Raw genomic sequence first — 11,050 nt, 5'->3', positions numbered from 1 at the left:
AAAAGAGTGTAGTGGGCCGATATGCCATGCGGTGTTAGGCCAATGTCTTGTCGGAGAATTCTGTCCATTGTGCTGAAGCTTTTGTATACCATAGGAATGCTATTCCACGCAACTTCAGGCGGGCTCCGAACACAACGGCCTCGGCCCTTCCCAGGCCTCCTGCAGAGCGTGCCGCACGTTTTCGACCACTACGCCCTTGGCTGATGTTTTCAACGCCTCCCTCAGCGAGAAGTTGTCTCAGAAAGTCTTCTGATAGCCTTGAGATCTAGTACGTATCGGGCGTTGAAATTGGATCGGAAAGTGCGTTGATCCGCTGGTATAGATCTGTTTTGCAATCAAGTGGTACTACTTCAGCTTTTGCTCCTTGTTCAGTGACTGCATTTCCAGGACAGAGCAGCATCATGTTACGCCATGTCTCGAGAAAAAACCCAACACTGAACATAATCCTGTTAGGTTTGGCATTGGCCTGTCCGACACAATGCATCAAATAATGATTTCCTTTGATACTCTAAAACGTGTGAATTCAGGTGGCATAGTGAAGTGCGCTAAATTAATTTTACAATAAGCCCTCAAAAATGTTTAAAGACGTTTCAAAGATGTCGTTTTGCATTAATGTGTTTAAACTTGAAAGATGGTGATCGCATCCATCTTCAGCTGTGCGATGGCCAGCGTTGCGTTGCTTGCACGTTGTAATTGGTTCAAACGAACTTAATGAATGTCTGCTGACCAGCCGTGACGTGTTTGCTGCTTCGTTCCATTGGGTGAGTACCACTACTTGAGTTTGTTTTCACGCGTAACATACGCTGCACGTTGTCTATTCCGAACACTCACTAACTTCTCTAGCGTGGATCGAGCGAAGGCAAGGGCTTAGCCATGGGCCAAAATGAAGCGGCGAGGGCATCATGTTGCTTACTTCTGTATTTACCCTTCAGTATTCTGTCGGTCGCTGCGGGTTCCGACGAAAAAAGCGGTCACCTTGAGTTTGTTTTCTTGAAATGAAAACTTCGCATCGAAATGTTGGACAACAATCCCTGGTGAATTAAGACGAAATCCTGTGCATGCAGTTGTTTTCTTTTTTAGCGAAGTCGAAGCTTGGGGCGAGGAAAATCTTACTGACTTCTTCATCCTGGCCCAAATCAATAGATCACGTGGCCAGTGTATCGTTGCCTTGGCCTGTCCCGCACTCAAGGCGGACCCAACCGGGCCTAAACAGTCGCGTAACGATATAAAGTGTATTGTTTGTAAATACTGGCGGCGTCAGCGTCAGCAGCGACGCTGTTATCACACGCGCCCATGTTCCTCGCTGTCGTCATCCTTGCTGCTCTCTCCACATCCAGACCAAGTCACCAGCAGCACCAGATTCAGCCACCCGAGTTAGTGCTGTGACTAGGCGACTGCAAGTAGCCCCTTGAAGTCTTTTGCGATCCTCACAATATCCTGAGCCACCGCCAACAGCCCGGGGAGCAGCGCGGTCGTCTTGTGTTCCACGGCCTCCACGTCGACCACCAAATGGTGGACGTCATTCTCGGTGGCGACCACGGCCGCGTCCTCTAGCGGAAGCACCTGACTGAGCGCGTTCAGGGCCGAATCGAGCGTGTGCTCCACGGCCTCCAGCAGGCCGTCCAAGTTCTGCTTGCTACCTGGAGTCATGCGCCACAGTCGAGTACGGCAGTGTTTGGTTACACTTTCCAAGACGATTTCCGCTTGGGAAACGTCAGACAAATCTTGCTTGCACCGTCACAAAGAGCGCTCAAATCTTTCAGCGAAATCTGAGTGGTCAGGTTTGGAATCCAATGCTTTTTGTAGGTAAGTGTGGGTGTTACACGACAGGCAGGCGGGCTATATCGCCACGGCAGGCGCTACACGACAGGATGTTTTTTTAGCTACCTCGAACATTCTAAAAGAACGCAAGCCCCACTTTCTTTCGGTAATGCAGGCAATAAACACTGACCAGAGAGCAAACACACTACAAGAAAAGTTGACAACTCATCAAATTTCAATTAAGAGACGTTTGCTAGTATACGAAGCAGCACCTTTGGCTATAAAGCACAGGTTATCCGTATTTTACGGGAAAACATTCATAGTTAGCTGTGCACTTGTTTTTATCCCATTATTCCGGAAACTGTCAAACTTTAAACACACTTGACGATGTGTACACCTAGAAATTCAAGCAGCTCAAACCTGTGTGTTAGGAGAAGACTTGATACAACTCACTGGTGGCCTCAGATGCCTCCTGAGGAAAGATGGGAGCTCCGCAGTCCTTCAGAATGTTGAGCACGTCCGTCAGGATCTTCTCCAGCGCAGTGTCGATGTCGGTGTGCCCGTGCTCGGCCGACTCGATGTCCTTGATGAGCGTGTCAATGTCAGCCTCTGCAGCCTTGATCTGGTCATCAGTCAGACCCAGCACCGGCCCCAGGGACTCGAGCCCCTTGGTTAGAAGACTCTCCAGCTGGGTCAGCAGGCCGTCCAGATCGGTCGGTGTGTCGTCAGCTGTGGACAAGGAGCGTGGAGCTGATGCATTGGTACCCTAAATGGAACTCAGCAATGGATACATGAGCTAAGCATCCAGTTTGTAGGTGCTGTCTCAAAACTACGCATTTACATACTATTGGTGATTTTAAGGCTCGTGGTTACTACTTTTTTCGTCATCACTGAACTGCTGACATGAACGCTATGAGCAGACATGACCAACGGTCATGCACTACTCACTGGGATTGGTAGTATCGATGCCCAGGGCTCTCAGGATCTCGATGATGTCGGTGACCATGTTCTCGAGTCCGGTGGAGATGTCAACAGTGCCGTGATTTAGAGCCTCGCAATCGGCCACAAACTTGTCAAAGTTGGAGATGACGGCATTGACCTGATCCTCTGTCAGACCGATGATCGGTCCCAGGATCGGCAGGTACTTGTCCACGAGGGCTTTCAACTCTTCCAGAAGCTTTTCAACGGGACTCGGCTCAGCTGCAACGCATGATGTGGTGCGTGAAATCAGTACCCAATTTGTACCAAGGCTCTTGAGTTTACACCAGTCTACGTTTTGCATGAGCAATGTCCGACTTGCCGCTCGGCAAACACTGTTGTAATTATCTCTGCCCAAGAGCAGACGACGAGAGTGCACGCATGACGGAGGAAAAAAAGCATGACCTCTGTTGTGCTCCAAAAAATGTAATCACTTAAAGTGCTGCCGCAGCACCTCATTAATCTGCATTGCAGAGTCAATTTGTTGCTGCATGCTTTGCGCCACACCGAATTAAATTTGCCATTGTTATTCTTGCGCAGTTACAGAATCGTTTCTTATCAGCATGTATCCCTACTTGAACCAAAGCTCGAAGGCCAAGGATACAATCACAACGCTACTTGATCCGATATCACTGATAGCTACCATATCAATCATCCATCTTGGGAGATGTAAGCAACGCGCTATTAAGTACATGCGGGGTGCACGTCGTCGAAAAATTAATAACATTCATGCATATCAGCTAAAATGGCCCAAAAATGCGTCGTTTTACATGCCGGCGAGTGCGCACTTGAATCAATTTTTGTATACAAACGTGTAGATTGCCGACCAATCAGTTTTACGAACGCCCACTTCCTGGCGCTAGCATCCACACTCAACCAGCAATGATCTTTCGCTGAGCTGGTCGGGCCCACAGAGAATGACCGGCATGAGCTGCGCAATAATTTCATGAAAATGATTGTTTCTGCAAGGTGGCTTGAGCTCTAAATGCATGCGAAAAGGCGCTTAACCATATTTATCCCAAGTTGTGTGCTGGGTATGTAGTGTTCAGTGTAATGCTAACATTAGCTATGCCTACTTACTGTGTTTTGTTCAAAACCTGCTGTACTGACTAACATGGGAATAGAGCAGCTCGTTTTTCTGATGACTCTTTTCGTGTGATTGCCTTTTAACCAGAGGATCAGAAACTTTTTCATTCCTCTTTTTCTGATCTTACCACACAGGTAGCTGGTAAAATATTCCTGGAGTTGTAACCACGGGTGACTGTTATAAAAATGGAGTCAGGAAAACCCTTGCCGTGAAATCCTCATGTGTGTGCGGGACGAACTGAAAACATTTCTCCCGACATACCATTACTACGGGCTTTAAGTGGGAGAGCTGTCATTCTTTACATATGATTGCAGCTCATATGACTGCCGGTCGTCAGTCACGTAATCCAAGTAAGTGAGGAGGCATACATTATGTGAAATCTAGTAATGAAGTTTGCTGATCGTTGTAATGTTTTGCACAATAACGTACTTTGCAGCAATCAGCTCTCATACACCATTTGCTGCTGACGTACTGGTGGCCATAGAAACCGTCCTGGGTAGGATGGGAGCTCCGCAGTCCTTCAGAATTTTGAGCACGTCCGTCAGGATCTTCTCCAGCGCAGTGTCGATGTCGGTGTGTCCGTGCTCGGCCGACTCGATGTCCTTGATGAGCGTGTCAATGTCAGCCTCTGCAGCCTTGATCTGGTCATCAGTCAGACCCAGCACCGGCCCCAGGGACTCGAGACCCTTGCTTAGAAGACTCTCCAGCTGAGTCAGCAGGCCGTCAAGATCGGTCGGTGTGTCGTCCGCTGTGGACAAGGAGAGTGTAGCTGTTGCATTGGTTCCCTAAATGGAACTCAGCAATGGATACATGAGCTAAGCATCCAGTTTGTAGGTGCTGTCTCAAAACTACGCAATCGCATACGAATGGTGATTTTAAAGCTCGTGCTACCACTTTCTTCGTCATCACTGAACTGCTGACATGAACGCTATGAGCAGACATGACCAACGGTCATTCACTACTCACTGGGATTGGTAGTATCGATGCCCAGGGCTCTCAGGATCTCGATGATGTCGGTGACCATGTTCTCGAGTCCGGTGGAGATGTCAACGGTGCCGTGATTTAGAGCCTCGCAATCGGCCACAAACTTGTCAAAGTTGGAGATGACGGCATTGACCTGATCCTCTGTCAGACCGATGATCGGTCCCAGGATCGGCAGGTACTTGTTCACGAGGGCTTTCAACTCCTCCAGAAGCTTTTCAACGGGGCTCGGCTCAGCTGCAACGCATGATATGGTGCGTGAAATCAGTACCCAATTTGTATCAAGGCTCTTGAGTTTACACCAGTCTACGTTTTGCATGAGCAATGTCCGACTTGCCGCTCGGCAAACACTGTTGTAATTATCTCTGCCCAAGAGCAGACGACGAGAGTGCACGCATGACGGAGGAAAAAAAACATGACCTCTGTTGTGCTCCAAAAAATGTAATCCCTTGAAGTGCTGCTGCAGCACCTCATTAATGTGTATTGCAGAGTCGATCTGTTGCTGCATGCCTTGTGCCATGCTGGAGGGAATTTGCCATTGTCATTGTTGCGCAAACAGTTACAGAACCGTTTCTTATCAGCATGTATCCTTACTTGAACTGAAGCTGGAACGCCAAGGATACAATCACAACGCTACTTGATTCGATGTCAGTGATAGCTACCAGATCTTTCATCCATCTTGGGAGAGGTAAGCAATGCGCTATTTAGTACATGCGGGGTGCACGTCGTCGAAAAATTAATAGCATACATGCATATCAGCTAAAATGGCCCTATAATGCGTCGTTATACATGCCGGCGAGTGCGCACTTGAATCAATTTTTATATACACACGTGTAGATTGCTTGCCAATCAGTTTTAGGAATGCCCACTTCCTGGCGCTAGCATCCACACTCAACCAGCAATAGCCTTTCGCTGAGCTGGTCGGGCCCACAGAGAATGACCAGCATGAGCAACGCGTTAATTTGATGAAAATGATTGATTCTGCAAGGTGGCTTGAGCTCTAAATGCATGCGAAAAGGCGCTTAGCCATATTTATCCCACGTTGTGCACTGGGAATGTAGTGTCCAGTGTAGTGCTGACAGTAGCTATGCCTACTTACTCCGTTTGGTTTAACACCTGCTGGGTTGACTAACATGGCAACAAAACAGCACGTTTTGCTGATGACTCTGTTCGTCCGATCACTTTTTAACCAGAGAATCAGAAATTTGTTCATTCCCCGTTCTTGTGATGGTACCATGCAGGTTACTGGTAAGATACTCCTAGGCGTGCAACCACAGGTGACTGTTATAAAAATGGCGTCAGGAAAACCCTTACAGTGAAATCCTCATGTGTGTGCGGGCTGAAATGAAAGGATTTCTCCTGACGCACCATTACTTCGGGTTTTAGGTGGGAGAGCTGTCGTTCTGAACATACATTTGCAGTCCATATGACTGCCGGTCGTCGGTTATATAATCCAAGTAAGTGACGAGGCATACATTACGTGAAATCCAGTAATGAAGTTTGCTGACAGTTGTAATGTTTTGCACAATAACGTACTTTGCAGCAATCAGTTCTCATACACCAATTGCTGCTGACGTACTGGTGGCCATAGAAACCGTCCTGGGTAGGATGGGAGCTCCGCAGTCCTTCAGAATGTTGAGCACGTCCGTCAGGATCTTCTCCAGCGCAGTGTCGATGTCGGTGTGTCCGTGCTCGGCCGACTCGATGTCCTTGATGAGCGTGTCAATGTCAGCCTCAGCAGCCTTGATCTGGTCATCAGTCAGACCCAGCACCGGCCCCAGGGACTCGAGCCCCTTGCTTAGAAGACTCTCCAGCTGGGTCAGCAGGCCGTCCAGATCGGTCGGTGTGTCGTCCGCTGTGGACAAGGAGCGTGGAGCTGATGCATTGGTTCCCTAAATGGAACTCAGCAATGGATACATGAGCTAAGCATCCAGTTTGTAGGTGCTGTCTCAAAACTACGCATTTACATAATATTGGTGATTTTAAGGCTCGTGGATACTACTTTTTTCGTCATCACTGAACTGCTGACATGAACGCTATGAGCAGACATGACCAACGGTCATTCACTACTCACTGGGATTGGTAGTATCGATGCCCAGGGCTCTCAGGATCTCGATGATGTCGGTGACCATGTTCTCGAGTCCAGTGGAGATGTCGACGGTGCCGTGATTTAGAGCCTCGCAATCGGCCACAAACTTGTCAAAGTTGGAGATGACGGCATTGACCTGATCCTCTGTCAGACCGATGATCGGTCCCAGGATCGGCAGGTACTTGTCCACGAGGGCTTTCAACTCCTCCAGAAGCTTTTCAACGGGGCTCGGCTCAGCTGCAACGCATGATATGGTGCGTGAAATCAGTACCCAATTTGTACCAAGGCTCTTGAGTTTACATCAGTCTACGTTTTGCATGAGCAATGTCCGACTTGCCGCTCGGCAAACACTGTTGTAATTATCTCTGCCCAAGAGCAGACGACGGGAGTGCACGCATGACGGAGGAAAAACAACATGACCTCTGTTGTGCTCCAAAAAATGTAATCCCTTAAAGTGCTGCCGCAGCACCTCATTAATGTGTATTGCAGAGTCGATCGGTTGCTGCATGCTTTGTGCCATACCGAAGTAAATTTGCCAGTGTCATTTTTGCGCAAACAGTTACAGAACCGTTTCTTATCAGCATGTATCCCTACTTGAACCGAAGCTCGAAGGCCAAGGATACAATCACAACGCTACTTGATCCGATGTCACTGATAGCTACCAGATCAGTCATCCATCTTGGGAGACGTAAGTAATGCGCAATTTACTACATGCGGGGTGCACGTCGTCGAAAAATTAATAACATTCATGCATATCAGCTAAAATGGCCCAATAATGCGTCGTTATACATGCCGGCGAGTGCGCACTTGAATCAATTTTTGTATACACACGTGTAGATTGCCTACCAATCAGTTTTACGAACGCCCACTTCCTGGCGCTAGCATCCACACTCAACCAGCAATAACCTTTCGCTGAGCTGGTCGGGCCCACAGAGAATGACCGGCATGAGCTGCGCATTAATTTCATGAAAATGATTGTTTCTGCAAGGTGGCTTGAGCTCTAAATGCATGCGAAAAGGCGCTTAACCATATTTATCCCAAGTTGTGTGCTGGGTATGTAGTGTTCAGTGTAATGCTAACATTAGCTATGCCTACTTACTGTGTTTTGTTCAAAACCTGCTGTGCTGACTAACATGGGAATAGAACAGCTCGTTTTTCTGATGACTCTTTTCGTGTGATTGCCTTTTAACCAGAGGATCAGAAACTTTTTCATTCCCCTTTTTCTGATCTTACCACACAGGTTACTGATGAGATATTCCTGGAGTTATAACCACGGGTGACTGTTATAAAAATGGAGTCAGGAAAACCCTTGCCGTGAAATCCTCATGTGTGTGCGGGACGAACTGAAAACATTTCTCCCGACATACCATTACTACGGGCTTTAAGTGGGAGAGCTGTCATTCTTTACATATGATTGCAGCTCATATGACTGCCGGTCGTCAGTCACGTAATCCAAGTAAGTGAGGAGGCATACATTATGTGAAATCTAGTAATGAAGTTTGCTGATCGTTGTCATGTTTTGCACAATAACGTACTTTGCAGCAATCAGCTCTCATACACCATTTGCTGCTGACGTACTGGTGGCCATAGAAACCGTCCTGGGTAGGATGGGAGCTCCGCAGTCCTTCAGAATGTTGAGCACGTCCGTCAGGATCTTCTCCAGCGCAGTGTCGATGTCGGTGTGTCCGTGCTCGGCCGACTCGATGTCCTTGATGAGCGTGTCAATGTCAGCCTCTGCAGCCTTGATCTGGTCATCAGTCAGACCCAGCACCGGCCCCAGGGACTCGAGCCCCTTGGTTAGAAGACTCTCCAGCTGAGTCAGCAGGCCGTCCAGATCGGTCGGTGTGTCGTCAGCTGTGGACAAGGAGCGTGGAGCTGATGCATTGGTACCCTAAATGGAACTCAGCAATGGATACATGAGCTAAGCATCCAGTTTGTAGGTGCTGTCTCAAAACCACGCAATCGCATACGAATGGTGATTTTAAAGCTCGTGCTACCACTTTCTTCGTCATCACTGAACTGCTGACATGAACGTTATGAGCAGACATGACCAACGGTCATTCACTACTCACTGGGATTGGTAGTATCGATGCCCAGGGCTCTCAGGATCTCGATGATGTCGGTGACCATGTTCTCGAGTCCGGTGGAGATGTCAACGGTGCCGTGATTTAGAGCCTCGCAATCGGCCACAAACTTGTCAAAGTTGGAGATGACGGCATTGACCTGATCCTCTGTCAGACCGATGATCGGTCCCAGGATCGGCAGGTACTTGTCCACGAGGGCTTTCAACTCCTCCAGAAGCTTTTCAACGGGGCTCGGCTCAGCTGCAACGCATGATATGGTGCGTGAAATCAGGACCCAATTTGTACCAAGGCTCTTGAGTTTACACCAGTCTACGTTTTGCATGAGCAATGTCCGACTTGCCGCTCGGCAAACACTGTTGTAATTATCTCTGCCCAAGAGCAGACGACGAGAGTGCACGCATGACGGAGGAAAAAAAACATGATCTCTATAGTGCTCCAAAAAATGTAATCCCTTAAAGTGTTGCTGCAGCAACTCATTAGTCTGTATTGCAGAGTCGATCTGTTGCTGCATGCTTTGTGCCATGCTGGGGGGAATTTGCCATTGTCATTGTTGCGCAAACAGTTACAGAACCGTTTCTTATCAGCATGCATCCTTACTTGAACCGAAGCTCGAACGCCAAGGATACAATCACAACGCTACTTGATCCGATATCATTTATAGCTACCAGATCGTTCATCCATCTTGGGAGAGGTAAGCAACGCGCAATTTAGTACATGCGGGGTGCACGAATCACCTTCGAAACCTTCGAACATTCGAAAAATTAAAAGCATACATGCATATCAGCTAAAATGGCCCAATAATGCGTCGTTATACATGCCGGCGAGTGCGCACTTGAATCAATTTTTATATACACACGTGTAGACTGCCTACCAATCAGTTTTACGAATGCCCACTTCCTGGCGCTAGCATCCACACTCAACCAGCAATAGCCTTTCGCTGAGCTGGTCGGGCCCACAGAGAATGACCAGCATGAGCAACGCGTTAATTTGATGAAAATGATTGATTCTGCAAGGTGGCTTGAGCTCTAAATGCATGCGAAAAGGCGCTTAACCATATTTATCCCAAGTTGTGTGCTGGGTATGTAGTGTTCAGTGTAATGCTAACATTAGCTATGCCTACTTACTGTGTTTTGTTCAAAACCTGCTGTACTGACTAACATGGGAATAGAGCAGCTCGTTTTTCTGATGACTCTTTTCGTGTGATTGCCTTTTAACCAGAGGATCAGAAACTTTTTCATTCCTCTTTTTCTGATCTTACCACACAGGTAGCTGGTAAAATATTCCTGGAGTTGTAACCACGGGTGACTGTTATAAAAATGGAGTCAGGAAAACCCTTGCCGTGAAATCCTCATGTGTGTGCGGGACGAACTGAAAACATTTCTCCCGACATACCCTTTCTATGGGCTTTAAGTGGGAGAGCTGTCATTCTTTACATATGATTGCAGCCTATATGACTGCCGGTCGTCAGTCATATAATCCAAGTAAGTGACGAGGCATACATTATGTAAAATCTAGTAGTGAAGTTTGCTGATCGTTGTAATGTTTTGCACAACAACGTACTTTGCAGCAATCAGTTCTCATACACCATTTGCCGCTGACGTACTGGTGGCCATAGAAACCGTCCTGGGTAGGATGGGAGCTCCGCAGTCCTTCAGAATGTTGAGCACGTCCGTCAGGATCTTCTCCAGCGCAGTGTCGATGTCGGTGTGTCCGTGCTCGGCCGACTCGATATCCTTGATGAGCGTGTCAATGTCAGCCTCTGCAGCCTTGATCTGGTCATCAGTCAGACCCAGCACCGGCCCCAGGGACTCGAGACCCTTGCTTAGAAGACTCTCCAGCTGAGTCAGCAGGCCGTCCAGATCGGTCGGTGTGTCGTCCGCTGTGGACAAGGAGCGTGTAGCTGATGCATTGGTACCCTAAATGGATCTCAGCAATGAATGCATGAGCTAAGGATCCAGTTTGTAGGTGTTGTCTCAAAACTACGCAATCGCATACGAACGGTGATTTTAAAGCTCGTGCTACCACTTTCTTCGTCATCACTGAACTGCTGACATGAACGCTATGAGCAGA

At 48.0% G+C, this 11,050-nt stretch overlaps 1 protein-coding gene across 1 annotated transcript in view; it reads right to left on the bottom strand.

Moving 5' to 3' along the window:
- Nucleotides 1-1,218: 1,218 nt before the first annotated feature.
- Nucleotides 1,219-11,050, bottom strand: part of LOC119100229 (uncharacterized) — an 11,455-nt gene continuing 1,623 nt past the window's right edge. The window contains exons 3-12 of the mRNA XM_037223339.1: nt 10,584-10,859; nt 8,969-9,220; nt 8,475-8,750; nt 6,882-7,133; nt 6,387-6,662; nt 4,793-5,044; nt 4,299-4,574; nt 2,710-2,961; nt 2,215-2,490; nt 1,219-1,640 (exon numbers count right to left, since the gene is read on the bottom strand). Of these exons, the coding sequence (XP_037079234.1) occupies nt 1,387-1,640; nt 2,215-2,490; nt 2,710-2,961; nt 4,299-4,574; nt 4,793-5,044; nt 6,387-6,662; nt 6,882-7,133; nt 8,475-8,750; nt 8,969-9,220; nt 10,584-10,859 (2,642 nt within the window). The 3' untranslated portion in view covers nt 1,219-1,386. The remainder of the gene's footprint in view (nt 1,641-2,214; nt 2,491-2,709; nt 2,962-4,298; nt 4,575-4,792; nt 5,045-6,386; nt 6,663-6,881; nt 7,134-8,474; nt 8,751-8,968; nt 9,221-10,583; nt 10,860-11,050) is intronic.

Source organism: Pollicipes pollicipes, unplaced genomic scaffold (genome assembly GCF_011947565.3).
Source record: "Pollicipes pollicipes isolate AB1234 unplaced genomic scaffold, Ppol_2.1 Scaffold_4881;HRSCAF=5763_pilon_pilon_pilon, whole genome shotgun sequence".
Classification (NCBI taxonomy): domain Eukaryota; kingdom Metazoa; phylum Arthropoda; class Thecostraca; order Pollicipedomorpha; family Pollicipedidae; genus Pollicipes; species Pollicipes pollicipes.
This window is presented reverse-complemented; position numbering and strand designations above follow the sequence as displayed.